This window comes from Carassius carassius, chromosome 27 (genome assembly GCF_963082965.1).
Source record: "Carassius carassius chromosome 27, fCarCar2.1, whole genome shotgun sequence".
Taxonomy (NCBI): Eukaryota; Metazoa; Chordata; class Actinopteri; order Cypriniformes; family Cyprinidae; genus Carassius; species Carassius carassius.
Window position 1 is genome coordinate 8,849,487 of NC_081781.1, and position 17,824 is coordinate 8,867,310.

General features: G+C 37.0%; 1 protein-coding gene across 1 annotated transcript; it reads left to right on the plus strand.

Moving 5' to 3' along the window:
- The first annotated feature begins 479 nt into the window (after positions 1-479).
- On the plus strand, positions 480-17,562 carry kif26bb (kinesin family member 26Bb). Its single transcript, XM_059512473.1, has 15 exons — positions 480-1,001; positions 1,135-1,485; positions 2,414-2,788; positions 5,440-5,597; positions 5,712-5,883; positions 7,532-7,729; positions 8,062-8,155; positions 9,264-9,526; positions 10,385-10,565; positions 10,828-10,972; positions 12,029-12,188; positions 12,384-15,075; positions 15,153-15,322; positions 16,423-16,573; positions 16,714-17,562. The coding sequence occupies exons 1-15, from the start codon at positions 951-953 to the stop codon at positions 16,908-16,910; spliced, it is 5,358 nt and encodes a 1,785-aa protein (XP_059368456.1). The 5' UTR covers positions 480-950; the 3' UTR covers positions 16,911-17,562.
- Positions 17,563-17,824: the final 262 nt, after the last annotated feature.

Sequence of the window (17,824 nt, forward strand, 5' to 3'; positions counted from 1 at the left end):
GCTATATATGTTCAAATACGATGTTGCATGTATGTACGCCAATCAAAATTTATTCAACAATTAGGAACCCCCTCCCCATCTTTTGCCCTATGTTGGGGGGCCTTTTTGCTCAAATGTAGAGTAAGAAAAAACCCAACATTAGGCAAAAAAGGGGGACAAGGCTTTAATTGTTGAAAAACGATGCACCTTTAACAAAACAGAAAAAGTATTTTATCTCTGAATACACAACACATCATAATAGATATAATAGATAAACAATAATTATTATTATCATTATTATTTATTTTTTTATTTTTTTATTTTTTTTTCATTATACAAATACTTAAAAAAACACTTATTTCCAAACTTTGCAGTGTCTTGTATAAATCCGCATGTGGGCAGCGTTTGCAGAAGTACATGTTAGTCGATAGGTGGCGCTATCTCATGATCAATCTCACTATATGGTAGCTAACCACAACAGTGTTTGTGATCTCAATTCCTTAGAGCAATGACAAGTGGGTGGTACTGTACCGGAGAACAAAAAAGATGAAGACATAATGCAACAACAACCCAAGGATGAATAAGCTATAAAAAGCTATTTTCTCATCACATGTGCCTTGCTTGCACAGAATAAAGTTCAAAATGGGCAATAAAAACAACGGCAACTTACAGAACAGCTCGCGAGGGATGATTTAATTCAAGGACTTTTTGCATTTGCGTAAACAGAAATTAAATATTCACTTGTACTCACCGGAGTTCTCCAAGAACATAAAGCACGGTTCTCGAAATCACAGCACGCGCTACGAGGAAAACGCGTCTCTTTCTTTTCGAAGTGAAGTCAGTTTTTTTGCGTGAAAACATAGCCTGATATTATTATTTTTTTTATTTATTATTTTTTAAATGAATGGAAACTTGTTGTGGAGGACGCGTTGAGATAACGAATTTATTAAACGCGTCTATACATTCAGAATATGAAGAATCAAACAGGATACTGTGAGACAACAGGCAGTGAGCGGTTCATGGTAAGTAGGTGACTTAGTACTTCTGTATGGCTCTAAGTGATATGCATCATGTGTTAGCTCAGTTACATTACATTATAACGAAATTTAGAGTTGAATATTAAATACAATTAATATGGGCGGTTTACGTTCGCAGATGAGTAACGTCAAAATGGGTCCCGTGTTCAAGGGTCACGCAGCGGCAGCGCACAAGGAGCGTCTCCCGCCCGAAGGCGCTGGCTCTTCAGCATATGATTCTCATGCAGCACCTTGGACAGGGTTCGCGAGCTCTTTCCCGACACCCCTCACTGACTCTCTCCTACGGTCAAAATACTCCAAAGAATCGTTAAACGGTTACCCCACTGAATACAACCCCATCAAGTCTACCGGGACGAAAAGAGAAACGTTATTCGACACAGGACATTTGTGCAAAAAGTGCATCTCTCATTTCAACGTCTTCAAAAGGGAAGCGTTAAAGCAAGTAACTGACGAACATCTTTCTACTAGAGTAAGTATATTTCTTGTATCACATCTATTTGCATACATGTAGAAACGATTATCATGCATTTTTTTGGGTGGTGTTTAGTGGACTGCTGAATGCATGTCCACCCCATCAGCCACAGTCTGTCTCATATTTCAATTACATATGAGGCGCATGCTTTTTTTTCCTTCCCTTTAAACGAGTTTAAATCGATTAGCTTTTGCAGTTGGTCTGTGATTCATGTGACACTCGTCTAGCCTTGATTACACTAGAATATGGGGTATAATGGGTGGGATATGAAAACTCAGTTCCTACTGAGAACAATAAAGTAAATGGCACTATAATGTGATCAGCTGAGACAGAGATGCATTTGTGGATGGCATGTGTTTGGTGGTGGGGAAAAATAGGTTAGTGGACCATAGTTGATTTTTTTTAGTAAACTCAAAATCTTTGTTTTTTTCCCCCATAAGTTTTCAGATGGATTGAGAAATTACTTTAATATAAAGTTAAAATGGGATTATCATGGGTATTATAGTCAACTAAAACTAATATTAAAACCATAAAAATAAAAATAAAATGTTACTTGGAGAGAAAAAAAGTTTTTTTGAAATCAAATGAAATATAAAATACATTTTATTTTATATTTGCCACTCACACACACACACACACACACACACACACACACACAAACCTATAGGTTATAAATTACAAAGACACAACAAAACTTATATTAAAATGAAATGGAAAGTATAAAAATGAAGACTGAATCAAAATTTTAATTATGTCAGTGATCCTAAAACAACACTGGGGATTTTTTATCAAGTCACCAAAAAAAAAATGTTGTGGTTTAAAAATCATGTTAAAAGATTTTAAATGTATGTAATTATAAACACAGTATCTGATATGTTTTGATTAGTTAACAGTCACCAAAAACATTTTTCTTTCTTTGTCTCAGGATCCCAAAGTCTTCATTCATCTTTATGAGAGCATGAAACCACCTGCTAGTACTGTAGAAGCCTGGGGCAACGCGGACGGACGCTGTGGCGTCTGCTCCACTCACTTTAGCCAGCTAAAGCAGGAGGCTATCCGCACGATCCTCACCCAGGACCGGGCCATATGGACTCCACCTTCCACTGCCAACATCACATCCACAAGCCTAGACTCAGGCTCACAAACGCTCCCCAGAACCTCAAGCCACCGATCTGTTGTCTCAGACCCCCATCAGAGGAAAAGCAATGCAGCACCGGATTACTGGATTAAAGGACGTCAGCATTTGGAGGCCCTGTGGCCCCTGTCCTCATGCAAAGGAAACAATTCAATGTCTCAAAAGGTAGGCCAATTTTTGTATGGATTTATTGCTGTATGTATTGCTGTTGTTTACACTAACACTTCAGGTCTGAAGGGTTGGTTAAGCCAAAATTGTAATTTTTGTAATCATCTTCATGTCATTCTAACCTCATATTACTTTCTTACTTGTGTGGAATACAAAAGAAGATTTAAAGTGTGTTCATCCATAAAATAAAAATTTGTTGGGTTCAGTGTTGTTTTGGACCCCATTGACTTCTTCAAATTATATTCATTTGTGTTGCACATGAAGACAATTATACAAGTTTGATATTTCATGACGGTGAGTAAATGGTGATAGAATTTTCATTTTTGGGTGAACTGTCACTGTAATATAATACTAAGCATACATTACCATTTAAAAGTTTTTTTTTGATCAAGAAATTAACACATTTATTCAGCAAGGACATTCATTTGATAAAACTGACTGTATTGACCTTTGCATTGTTACAAAAGATTTCTATTTCAAATTAATGTTGTTCTTTTGAAATCACTGTTCATCAAAGACTCTTTAAATAATGTTTCATCGTCTTCACAAAAATAATAAGCAGCACAAACTTTCAGAATTGGTATTAATAAGAAATCTTTCTTGAACATTAATTTGGCATATTAAATTGATTTCTGAATGATCATGTGACGCTGAAGACTGGAGTAATGGATATTGAAAATTTCAGCTTTACTATCACAGTAACAAATTACATTTTAAAGAAAAGTAAAAAAAATGCAATAATATTTCAAAATATTCATACTGTATTTATAATATAAAATAAAGGCAGCCTTGTTGAGCAGAAGACACTTATTTTAAAAACATGATGAAGTCTTATGGTATTTCCAAATAAATCTTGCAAAGAAAGAAGCACTATGCTGTTCATATTTTATGTCCAGTACATCATCCATGTGCATAATGTAAGAGTATAGAAATGAAATATGCATAGCTATGTCTGCTCACCAGGACACATGCATGTCGTCTTGTGATACACAACCCTCTAGTCGGCCTTGATTAGGTCCAGAAGCAGATGATACAGGACTTTTTCTGGTTAAAGATTAAACCCACATTTTATCAATGCCACAGAGAAGCCTGTCAGAAAAAAAGAAGCTTGATCAATATCGCTGTAATATTTAATGACCAGTGAAATATTCATACACAGCGCTCGTAAATACAGATGAAATGAGGACACATTATAGAAGTGAGGCAGAGAGTGAATGTCTCAGACAGCTCCATCAGCACTCAGTACCAGATCTTTATATGACGCTGACCGAGAGCATGAAGGCAGACTGAGTCCATTAGCCCAGCTCCATTTCATTACACAAACATCCAAGGTGGACTCACTCAGTCCTTGAAGTGGAATAAAATAAAAAAAGATTAATGCATGGAGTAAAAGCAGAAGAGATGCATTTTGTAGGTTTTTATTTGAATTAGCAAACATAGATAATCATTGAAAGTGTAACGGCAAAAAAAAGAAAGATGTGCACATAATTAAATCCTAGATTCTCTCTGGAGGACAGAGAAGTGAGAGAAAGAAAGCAGAGATGGAGAATAAAATAACAGTAGAGCCAATATTGCCATCTCTGCCCAAGGGTTGCTCCCAGCGCTAATTGGCGATATATTCTGCCAAAGAAGGGGAGTAAAGAGGGGGCTCCTATTTCGCATGGCTGGATTGAAGCATTGATGAGACATAAGGCCGGGAGTGACTCTACATATACAGATAACAGCAGGCAAGCAATGGTTTTCTTGAACAGAGGCAAAGAAATACAATCTGAATATTTTTATTCTGCCGAGAAGAGGTTCGATTTTGGGCAGAAAGATGACTCGTCCTGTCACATATAAGACACATAATGACACACATAATGAGACAGATATAAACAGGTTCATGACTTCATCTGCACATATGACTCAGCTTGTAGTGGCTTTCACTAATAATAGTGTCTGACTGCAGTGCATTAAACACACTCATGTTCAGGGTGTAGTTCACACTGGCATATTTTTTAAATCAATGTCAGAAAGACATTCAGTTAAAATGCATCGAACTAAATAAACATATTGCCTGTCCAATTTAGTGTATCAGAGGAATAGTTCATCCAAAAAAACACATTTTCTGAAACCTGAGGCCATGAAAAGATGTTAATAAATTGAGTTTCTTCAATGGAACAGATTTGGGTAAATTTAGCATTATGTGACTTGCTCAACAGTTGGTCCTCTGCAGTGAATGGGAGCCGTCAGAATGAGAATCCAAAAGGCTCATAAAAGCATCACAGTAATCCACAAGTAATCCACATGACTTCATCTTGTGAAAATCTGTGTTTGTAATGAATCCATCAAAAAGATGTTTTTAACTTCAAACTACTGCTTCTAGTTTAAATGTGTTCTCTATCCATAATATTGGCTTCTTCACTTAAAAAGCTGGAGAGCATGCAGATCAAGCACATTTACGATCAAAAACAGTTTATATTGCTGGATTTTGATGTTAGAGGATCCATTGGTGAGCAAGTTATGTAATGTTACATTTCTCCAAATCCCTTCTGATGAAGAAACAAACTCTACATCTTGAATGGCCTGAGGGTCATTTTTTATTTGCGGGTCAACTATTCCTTTAATTACTGAACTTGATAATATCAGTGAAGATCAATCTTTCTCAGTCCTCCCAGAGTCCTTTGCATGCAGGGAAGGTGAATGAAAAGGAGAATGTAACTACTACAGCACTATGCAACTATGGCACCACACAGCCAACGCGTTCTTCCAGTATGTCCTCTCTGCTCCCTGCAGGAACATCTGCTGCCTTGTCTTTCTTTGTCAGGTAAGAGGTGCTGACCAGAAAAGAAAAAAGGTGTGTGTTGTAGAAAAGAAAGGGATGATTTTGTAATGTGCATGGATCTAAGCTAAACTCTGTCAAATCACGGATCTTCCACAGGGCAGCACAGAAGTTGAACGTAATGGTTAGAAGAGGAAGACACTTCTCAGAGAGCAGTGCTTCCCAATGCATGACAAACTTCAGTAGCCTTCTGCTGAAATCTCCTCCTCTAGCACCAGCAAACATTTTTCAAGCTTCTAGTAAGAGCAAGGAAACACCTGGGATGGGAAAGGTATGGCTTAAATGTTTACTTCAAATGTTAATTGATGAATGTTTGCTACCTAACACAACCTAAATATTTGGATGCTTTTATTATTACGTGATATTGTACTGTTAAATAATAGTAGTTGTTAATTTGCTTTTAAATTTGTAATAGACAGAATTTAGATTGTTCGCACTCAGTAAATTGGTTTATGTTTTGCTGTTATGCAATAGTTAGTTTTATTACGTTTTCAGTTACTGACTGTAGAGATATGCATGCCTGAGAAAGAGACTTAGAAATATGGGAGAGTAAAGGTTTGTAAGTTTAAAGTACAAGTTAAAACACACTGCAGGAAATAAAGAAATTGTAAGATATTAAATCACATTATTTAATATTTGTCTGATTATGAGAGATAAGTTACCGATTGTGAGAAATAATGAGTAAGATGTCAGAATTACACTACCATGCAAATGTTTTGGGGTTGGTAAGATCTTTTTAATGGCTGCATTTATTATCAAAATACAGGTAAGGCAATAATATTTTGAAGTATTTTTACAATTTAAAGTATCTGTTTTTTCTATTTTAATATATGAAAACATTTTTTGTTTTTTGATGTCAAAGCTGCATTTTCCATAGTAAATAAATCTCTGTTCACATACTCCCTTATTTATTATTTAGTTAATGAGATGAAGTGAGTATTTGACTGGTCATGTGATGTTAACATGCCCTCCATGTAAAATTAAACAGCTTTAATAAGCTACTGTTATGACTGGAGTCTCCCATCATTTAAAATTTTTCTTTGAGTACTATTTTCTGAATAAGGAAAAATGTTCCTTCCTTACATACCACGCCTCTGATCAGCTGATTTAGATGTCATTCAGTCTGTCCTTGAGATGTGGCTGCTTTCTAGCTGCCTCACAGTTTCTAGAAGCTGCTCATACTGTAACCTCTGAATGGGATGTTAATGGCCTTCCCATTCCATCGCACCACCTCCTTGAGGAAGGGAAGTCAATTTAGTTTAATTGTAGCTCGCCCTTACTTCACTCTCCACGGTTCACACTGATGGGACTCGTCTTGAGTTTCAAATTATATCGCTCTCAGGGTAGCACCTGGCAGCTAGATCGCACTCAGCACTGCACATCCAACAACTGTAGCAGAGATAATGGATTCTTAAATAATTCATTTGGTGTAAATATGATTTGACAGACTCAGGACAGAGAAGATAATATCACTGGACAAATGCATTAGATATCAGACAAAGCATTAACGCTAAACCCGGTTTAGATGTGTGTTCAGTGACATCATGCTTATAGAAAGTGGGATATTTTAAGTTTTAAATATTACCGTTATGGTTATAGTTACAGGAACATGTTTTGTTGCAGGAAAAGTCTGGTACTCTGCAATATATACCATATAGGTAGTATTAAATCATAAAACATTCCTCATCCTTATTATCACCACTGCATTAGCAGAGATTCCAATGTTGACCACAACATTTCCCATCCTCTAATGTAAGACTTAACTAACCCTTAATCTAAAATACACTATAATAATGTAAATAAATAAACATGAGGTTTCAATATAATTTAACCTTATATTTGGAGCAAGCAATGCATTTAAAAATGTATATGTAATATCCAATTAGTATATTGTTTTGAGTTTGTTTCCCCCATTCTAGGTCAAAGTGATGCTGCGAGTGTGTTCAGTTCCTGTGTCTGACCCATCTCAGTCCTACTCTTTCAAACTGGACATGCAAAAGAAACAGATCACAGTGGTGAATGTACCCACCTTCAACCCTCAGAGACAGACTGCTGGAACTACAGTCTCCTCAAAGACCTTCACCTTTGATGCTGCCTTTGGCCCTGAATCAACCCAGGTCAGGGTCACTGCTTTGTTATTTCTGTCTGATGATTTGAAACTGATATGTCTACTGTCTGGAGCCCATCTGAGTCATAATATCCAAACATCTGCAGCACTCTCAGATTTTGTTGCTTGAGTGCAGATATCCAATATCTGGATATTCTTATCCAGTACAATCAACTGAGATGTGTTAGATGCACATTCGGATGAATAATTCCACATCCTAAGAGACAGAATCCATGTGAAAGGAAATTGTTCATGTAATTTATTTATAGATGACAAATTATGAAATAGTGTTGTCATATAAAAAGAGAGAAAAACAAAACAAGCTGAAGTATTATTTTTCAGGCAGAAGTTTGTGAGAACAGCTTGTGTGAAGTGCTGCAGTGTGTGCTTGCAGGAGCTGATGGTTGTATCCTAAGCTTTGGACAAACCAATGTGGGTAAGTGAGTGATATTTAAATATTTTTTTAAACCTTAAAAGCATTACATATGAAATAAAGGTCAGGTATTTCGATTTTTTTTAATGGAATGTTTTACTGAACAAAATTTAAGTGAAAATCTTGATTTTGTGTTTTATGTTTTGTATCACATTTGATAAGTCAGACATTTTATGGCTCATATATTATGATGCAGTGAGAATATGGCGCTCACACCTCACCTCACCTTGTAACGTAAATCAATTAGATTTGTATAATAGACTACTTCCATAAAATCCAATATAAGCTCTATGTTCTTCAATAATATGTCGTTGAATGATATATGATGGGATGCCTAGTTTTAATTGTAGGATTGTTTTATTTAGCAAAAAAGCTAAATGCAACTATTTTTGTAGTTGAAAATTAATATCTTTCAAGTAAAACTTTATATATCACACAGTATATGTTAATATCTAGCAATATTATATTAAATCTAACAATTGTAAACCTTATTTCTCATATTTGCATCTTCATGAAGCACAGTATGACTCGCTGCAGCATGACTTAACTAATTTTAAACTTCATCTCACAATTATCTTTTCATTTTTTACTCTGAGGCAAACAGGCTTCCGTAGCTCTGCGTCCAGTGGTGCTGACACAAAAAGGTTCAGATTCACATATTTTTTATCACTGTGTGCGACTTGTGGAGCCTCTCAATGAATGTGGATTAAACGTAGAGGCTGCACATCACAGGTCATTTACCTTTAAGGTTATTAATTGTTATCCACCCTAAATCATGACAACAGTCTCGCATTTGGAGTATGACATCATTCTCTATTAGCTAGATTGAATTACCCGCTCTCCATGTTGGCCCTTGGCTCCCAGCCAGACATCATAAATCTTTTAAACCGGCCCATGCTTGACTGCCAGTAAAGTGCTTTACATTTAATCGGTCGTGACACTGCCACAATGCATTTTACACCCCAGTTTGTAAAGTCATTCACCACGTATTTAAGCATATTTCAGTCTGTGGATTTTTGTCATTCTGCAAAACCCTTATGAGGGGATTTTCCACCTAATGATGATCTGTTATAAAAAGTGGCTTTCTCCCTTTCTTTCTGTTGGTTAACAGGAATGTCTTACACAATGATTGGCCATGATGGTTGCACTCAAAGCCTTGGAGTCATTCCTTGTGCTATATCTTGGCTTTTCAAGCTTATTACCAGGAAGAAAGACAAGACATGGGCAAACATCTCAGTTTCTGTGTCAGCTGTAGAGGTCTGTGGGGAAAACAATGGCATCAGGGATTTACTGGCTGATGTTGACATGGGCAACTGCAAGGAGACCTATAAACCAGATGCTTACCTCAAAGAGGACCCCGTCTGTGGAGTACAAGCAAGTGTTGAACACACTTCCTTTGTTCCAATATCTAGACATTAATTTATTTTTAATTTCCATTTATTTGTCAGCACTTTGTGCTTATTTGGCACAAACGCATTGAAAATTTCCCTATAATATAGTTAGATGATGGAAAAGCCGAATTTTAATTCAAGCATATGCAGCATTCGTGTAGCATTTAAATAAATATTCCAGGTACAGTACAAGTTAAGCACAATCCCCAGCAATTGTATAATGTTGGCATAATTAATAATTAAAAAATAATAATAATGGCATAATGTTGATGACCTTATCAATCTTAAAAATCATCAATCTGACCAAGTTTTCCTTAAAAAGTATAAGTTAGACACTTGTAATTGAAGTGAACGGGATCCATTTTCATCATTTTTATAATTATTGTAAAGTTTATTGTGGTCAGTTGTCATGTCATTTGAAAAATGATATGTAATACAGAATAGGTTAAAAAAAATTACATTAACACATATTGTCTGCATTTTATGGCTATACTTAACAAAGATTATTTTAATGTTTGTGGATTGCTTTATTCACTGAAGTGCCTCAATGTAACCCTAATTTTTGCTTTTTATAAAGAAAAGGATAGTTAAATGCAAATTATTTTTGTAGTAATCTAATCAACATGATGCCACAAATGTTGTTGATTGAGCTTAACGTAAACTGAACACGGAATATTCCTTAAAACAACATTTTGCATTACATTTATAACCCTTTGCATGGTGTATTATCAATATTCATGAGCAATCAATACAAATTAAATACATACTCATTGATATGTTAATTGAGACATTCCCATTTACTTGAGAGTCTCATTATTGGATTTTGTTATCTTGATCACAGCTCTGCAACCACAGTGTACTAAATGCTCCAACTCCAGAAAGAGCAGCTTTCCTACTAGATGCAGCTCTTGCATCTCGCAGTGGGATGGTGGACAGTGGAGGGAGACCGCCACATTGTTGTCACATGTTCTTCACCCTGCATGTTCGCCAACAGCACATAGGAACCAGCGCCAAATCTGGGAGTGAGTTCAGTTGCCTTATAATGACTCTAATATAGAGATGTATACGAGCAAATTCTCAGTACAGATTTTCAAATAAACAAAGGCCTATTAGATGACATTTCTCACACACTATGATCCAGGAAAGTGGCATTTTTGTTTCTGTTTTTAGCATATTAAAAAAGACTCTTTTGCATATATGATATGACCTTTTTCTTAAAATTGTTTGTTTCTTTATTATTATTCTTGAAATTGCTGGTGTTATTAAAATATATACTTTCCTCAGTGAATGTGGATCAAAGCAAGCTGAGCCTGATCGATTTAGGGAGCTGTGTGGGGGAGAGGGAAGGAAGCAACTGTGGAGTCTGCCTCGCTGAGCTTGGAAACTTTATCGCAGCCAATCTCAACAGACATAATCAGGTCCCTATTAGGTATGTCTTGATTATGAAAATAGAAAATGACTAATAGTATATGAACTGTTTTCCTCAAAAATAAAAATTACTCCATGATTCACTCACCCTCAAGCAATCTTAAGTGTGTGTGTGACTTTCTTCTTTCAGGCTTTATAATGGCAGTGAATAGTGGTCAAGTTTATTTTAGCAAAATAAAGTGTTTAAAGTTGCAGTCTGTAACTTTTGGCGCTCCAGCGGTTAATTAACAGAACTGTGTGCATCTTGCGGAAGAACATTGTAGCCGGATCTACTTCTTTCTGTTTATGTCTATGTGGAAATACGCAGGTACTAGGCTACTTCGCAGTGGTTCCATCAGAACCAATCTAAAATAGTCTGAACATAAACGCATATTAGTGATTCAGGACAAGCCAAAAACATGGTTTGGAAAATGAATTCATGGTGTACTCACTTATTATATACATTTAGTAGATTTTGAACACAAAAATGTTACCGAATGCAGCTTAAAAAAACCAGTCTTCTCTGGGCTTATATCGAAATCCTTCAACATTGTTCCTTTCCAACATCAAATCCTTGTTTTGTACTTCTAAATCGTGACCGGTGTTTAGTTTTGCGCTCTCCTCTGTGCTTCTGTGTTTGTCACTTTTTACCGGAGCGTACGCTACGCCTGCGTCCTGCATTCACACAGTCACATGTACAACAGTTAGAGTTATGCTAGAGTTTACAGTTTATAAAGTTTTAAATATGGATTTTTGTAATGCATCGATTCTGTTAAGAAAGGCCTTTTTTTTTACCCTCCCGGAGCCATGTGGAGCACTTTTATGATGGATGGATGCACTTAATTTTTTTTTCTAAATCTTGACCACTATTCACCGCCATTATAAAGCTTTCAAGAGCCAGGACATTTTTTATATATATATCTCAGATTGTATTTGTCTGAAAGAAGAAAGTCATATACACCTAGGATTGCTTGTGGGTGAGTAAATCATAGGGTAAATCTCATTTTCGGGTGAATTATCCCTTTAAGTTAAAAGTAATTAAGTCAATAATTGATAAGTGATCATTTCTTCATTACAGGGGAAGTAAATTAGCCATGCTTTTGCAAGACTCTCTGAGCAATGTCAACTGCTCCACCACAATTATTGCCCATATATCCACCTTGTCTGAGGACCTTACAGAAAGCCTTTGTACGATGCAGACTGTGACTCGAATGCGAAGACCGAAAAAGAAGATAAGGGTATGCTTATAGACATGTTCTCCAGTTTTCAGGTTCTGTTAATTCAGGCAATGCTTTACTTTTTATTTAAATTATTTTATATATCTCATATGAGTTATAAAATGTAAAAAAAATTTTTTAATGATGGACATGTTAACCAGTTTTCAAGTGCTGTGAATTTAGACTAAGTTTTTTTTTTTTGCATTTGTTTTTCAGAAATCTTCCTCAAGCTCGCCTGGAGGAAGAAGCTTAGGCAGCGAGAGGAAATTTAATACTTCCACCAAGCTGAGATTTCAATCTACGGGAACACTGGATCAAGATCTCTCCTCTCCTGGTTTCTCTAGTGATCCAGTATTTTACCCTGGGAGTGATAAGTCTTGTGATACCATTATCTCTATGGATCCTTCTGGCCTCCTAGATAAAGAGGTTACAAATAGAAGCAGAGAGGTTTTGCCTATAATTCCATCCTTACTCAAGAGCAAACTGGAGTCCAAGAAGCTCTCGCTGATGAAGTTTTGTGAAATCTCTCCACCAATTGCCAATCGCATGAAGCAGATATCAAAAGAAAAGACTAAGGAAGAGTCAACACCAACAACTTTGCAAGATAAATCAGATTTTGAGTGCCTGAAGTGCAACACATTTGCAGAACTCCAGAATCGACTGGGAAACATAGACGGAACAGAGTTGGATCTATGCAAAGATCAGGAAGTGAACACTATGAGCAAATCACCTCACTTGAGCCAAACCAAAAAGAAATCCAGTTCATTGGACATTCAAGCATTAAACAACAGAGAACTCAATAGTACCAGACAAGGAAACTCCTCAAAAACATTTGCGATAATTCACAACGGTGAAGAAACTGCCAATTCACCGATTATTCAGCCACAGCTAGATGTTGTCAAACCAAGTGATTCCATGCTGTCTAGCAAATCTAAGCTTCATACTAAAATAATGAATATGATGCCCACTGCACTATCTTTGAAATTAGAAGACCAAGGTAAAATGAGATTATCGGATAATTCCACAATGCAATCGGAGACAAGAATATCTCCCATCGGCAAGAGTTCTCCGAGGTCTACCTCGTCCTCTTCTTTTTCATCATCCCTGTCTTCCAGTTTGAGCTCCCCACCAGCTGTTTCTGCCCCTTTGAATGGAGACATTCCACATTGTACAGGAAAAAAACAACGAGAGATGAGGGCCACCATCACTGTGACCGTTCAGAAGCCACTGGATCTTAATGGACACGATGAGCTTGTGTATACCGTGGTTGAGGAGGTAACAATAAATGGGGCCACCGAGCAAGGAAAGGCACAAATATTAAGTATTCATGAGTCGCAATCTCTCCAGGCTTTAACACCAGGAAGTCAGTCTGTGAGGATTATCGGCAGCATAGGTGAAGAACAAACAGAAAGTTTTTATAGTTCCAACTCTGATGAACAAACTTCAGAGCATGAAGCCTCCACGGTCCCATCAGATGCAGCTATTAAACACACAAAAATCAATGCACATATTGACAAGGCAGGCGGCTTCATTGATTCAAAAAACCTTCCGCAGCATGATACTTGGTCTGAGGTGCCCCTGACTGAAGATGTGAAAGAGATACCTAAAGGAGCCATGGTTAAACTTAACCCTCCCTGTGAGGCCTCTAAGTCCAGAAAATATGCTTGTGAAATTAAACCTGAGGAGAGCTGGTTGTGCCAAAACAACAAGAAAGACGACAAGGATGTCCCTCACATGAAAACAGAACAAAAGAACCCACAGAGTCCAAGAGAAACTCCAGAAAAGAAACAATATACAAAGAAAGATGGCCCTGTAGAATGGAGCAAAGACAACATGCCACCAACATCAACGAACAGTTCCAATCCCAAAAGAAAAGAGACGAAAGAAGAATCTGGAAAAGCCAGAAATGCAACGATAAACATGGCTACTGAAACTACGACCAACACTAAATCTAATTTTGAGGAGAGCAGCAAGTTGTTTAATGCAAAACTGAAAGCATTATCTAGTAGGAGCCAAACATGGGATCACAGTATGAGTGGACGCTCAACAGGAAGCTTTGAAGGTAATTCTAGCTCAAGACTTAAAAGCAAGTTCCTTGAAGAGACTGCTTTCATCGATATGGCTCCGAAAGGCCTTTTAGATAAAGATTATATTTCAGCACAAGCCAGCCCGCTAGGTTTTAAAGAAGACTTTGAGGACTTTGTAAGGTGTCGAGCTAGTCAGAGTCTCGGGAGGGTTCCACAGTTCTTCCCCATGCATGATGCCAACGATCCAACCCGGCCATCAAAAAACGGTCACTCTAAGACAACCACCATTAATAAATTCATGCCCAGTTCAAAGATCCACAAGATGCCAAACTTGTCTCCTAAACCGACTAGACACTCGATCAACCGGAGCTCAAGCTTTTCTCCTAACGGAACACATGTCAGCCAGAGCTCCTGGTCAACACACTCCCTATCCCGAAGTCAAGACAACGGGAGTTTGAAGTCACCCGGTGCAGTCTGGAAAGGAAGAGTTGAGCTTTTAAGAAGCAGTAGAGATTCTCTTTCTGCTTTTAGTCAAGATGAGTCTGATTTAGATGAATGCGAGGAACTGGGGACGATGAAACCTTTTGTTCACACATTGCCATCCCCGTATAGCCGGATCACAGCTCCCCGGACCCCACACCACTGCAGCGGCCATGCCAGCGATACCACTAGTATTCTCAGTGGAGAGATGCCTCCTGCCATGTGTAAAACAGCTTTACTCTATAACAGGAGCAGTATGGTCAGTAGTGGCTATGAAAGCATGCTGAGAGACAGTGAAGCTACAATCAGCAGCAGTTCAACGCACAACTCTATCAGCGATCAGAGCTGCTTGCTCGGTGCTGCTAAAGGCATGAGAAGTAACAAGAAAAGAACCAACATAGGTAAGGAATTAATTTTTACATCAATGCATTCTGGCATAAAATAAAACAATATGGTCTTCACCTGTCTTTGTCCACAGGGTCCAGTCTAAGACATCCATCTCAAGAAAACCTCCTGTCTCTGAAGAGATCCGTCAGTGGGCCCAAAATGCACCGGGTGGATCGGAGTGGTTCTGACTCTTATGAAATTAAAGTCTATGAGATTGATAATGTAAATGGCGTACAGAAGAGAGGTGGGGCAGGGAACAAGGTGAGGTTCAAAATGTGTCAATGAAAAAAAAAATGTGTCTGTCTGCTTTGTATTTCATTCACAAACTGCTGTCGTTGTATGGTCCAGTAAATTGGTAGTGCTTCATTCAACTCGTACAGTTTTCTGAATTGCTTACAGACACAAAAATCTTGACTCGCAACACTGTTTTCTAGAAGTAAAGGCTGAGATATCCTACCTGGCTTTTGCCTAGATTTGTACCCAATTTGCAGTCCGTAGGAGAGCATTAGTTGGCAAAAGTCAAAGCAGTCAGAATTTTAGGTGCAAGTTTGTATTTATAATGACTTGTAAATGCTGAAATCTGCTGTGATTAAATGTTGTGTAATGTATTCCAGCCTTAAGAAAACTTCAAATGCTCATTTCTTTCTTTCTTTCTTTTTTTTTTTTACTCTGACTCAGACTAGAAACAATACACTGATTCAGAACAAATGTGATTTTACATTGTTTATACATTCAATTTTTTTTTCCATTACTGAAAAATATGCAATTCTTTGTTGAATATTTAGGAAATATTTGCCATTATTTTGTTTTTTCAAATGTGTTATTCACTCAAAAATTTATTTACGTATTCATTCACTAATGTATTGTAAACATTGAGGAAAATTTGACAATGTTGTAGTAAAGACACTTTTCCTCAAATGGTGCTTAATTTCATAAAAACAATATTGTTATCACAAAACCAAAACTGAATGTTCAGGAATGTATGTTTTTGTTTGTTTGTTTGTTTGTTTGTTTTTCTTTTCTGTTCTGTTCTTATTTGTAACTTTAATTTATGTAGTAGGCTAGTCTTATTTTCTAAAGTTTACAATGTATAGTTGCACATTCATTGTAGTAAGCGGTCGTGGTCATATATTTTAAATAAATTTCACAGTGTGTAATTCAGTGTATCTGTGTATTTGATGGCTTCGTGGGTCAAGATAGCTGAAAACAGTTTCTGATATTAAATTGGTAAAAAGTGTTAATAAAACTGTAATATTACTTTAATATAAAACCCTGTGGTGTAATAGTAGGCCAAATGCTTATCTCAGCTCACTCACATTTTATATGGAGGCAAACTTACTTTTTGTCATCCACGTTTTCAGGGTATAGTCCTCTTTAGTGCAAAGCTGAAATTCTTGGAGCATCGACAGCAGAGGATAGCAGAGGTGAGACTCAGGTATAATGCGCTCAGGCGAGAGTTGGAACAGGCCAAGCATCATCTGATGTTGGACCCTGGAAAATGGACCCGTAAATGTAAGGGTTAACATGTTTGCTTATGTATATTAAGTAAATTTAAACACTGCAGTAGCAAAGTAAACTGTAGGGTTGTTTATGGTTCTGCTTACTGTGTTTTATCATTCATTATGATACTATTTGTGTGATGTGTTTTGCAGTTGACTTATGGCAAACATTTGAGGTAGACTCCCTGGAGCACTTAGAGGCTTTGGAGCAAGTCACTCAACGGCTAGAGCGTCATGTTAACCTCTGCAAAGCACATGTCTTGATGGTCACCAGCTTTGACGTTAAACCCAAGTGCAGAAAAATACGACATCGGCCCATGATAGATCATACAGCGTTCGCAGGAATGTAGCATGCCACGATTTTACATGACCACTTTTACCTGTTATGCAAAATATTAAATGATTTGCGTGCAAATATACGGAGCAACTAGGGGGACATAGTGATGGAAAAAATGAGAACTGAAAATGAAAACTTGGCGTTCGCTAGATGGAATATAGTTTTTACTTCCACATCAAATTATTTCCATTGCAAAGGTTTAGGGAGCGAACTCGGGAGAACGCAAAAACATTGAAATATATGTTTTTTCTTTCTTCTCGTTTTATTTGTCTTCATGTCCCTTGAGGAGCTCCGTAGAAATCCTCTAACCATTTCAAAATTATCACATTATAAGAAAGCTTCTAGTGATGCTGTGCAGTCTCTACTTGAAATCTAATTTGCTGTCAGTGTTTGTGCTGTTAGCTTTAGCACAGAGAAGGTCAGAACAACACATTAGGCTGCAGACTGCTGTCTGAATTTATGAACCTATGTTTTTTTTTTTACTGTTCATATGTTATTTCTGGGTAGTCAGGGTTTAGGATTTCCAATTGCACATTTGCAAATCCTGTGTTAACTTTCATACTGGCATATTTACTAGGTTAACAACATTTTAACAGTGTAGCCTACAGCATGCAATGAGCATGTGACCTGTAAAGTAACTGCTTGTCCATCTGTGAAAATGTTCAACATTTGTTTCATTATCAATTATTTTTTTGTTTATTATGTGCTCTAGCACCTTATTGTTTCACACAGTAGGCTATATTAGGCCTACTTTTGGGATTAATTTTACAAGTTTAAATATAGTAACCCATTCCTTTTCAAAATTACTAGTGTGAAAAAAAAAAGAAATGCTTACGCCAAGTTTAAAAGTGGCCTTCATTTGGGGATAAAATTACCTTAATGAAAGCAACTTTTATTTAGAGTTATAGTCATTTTCAAGGTTGTAAT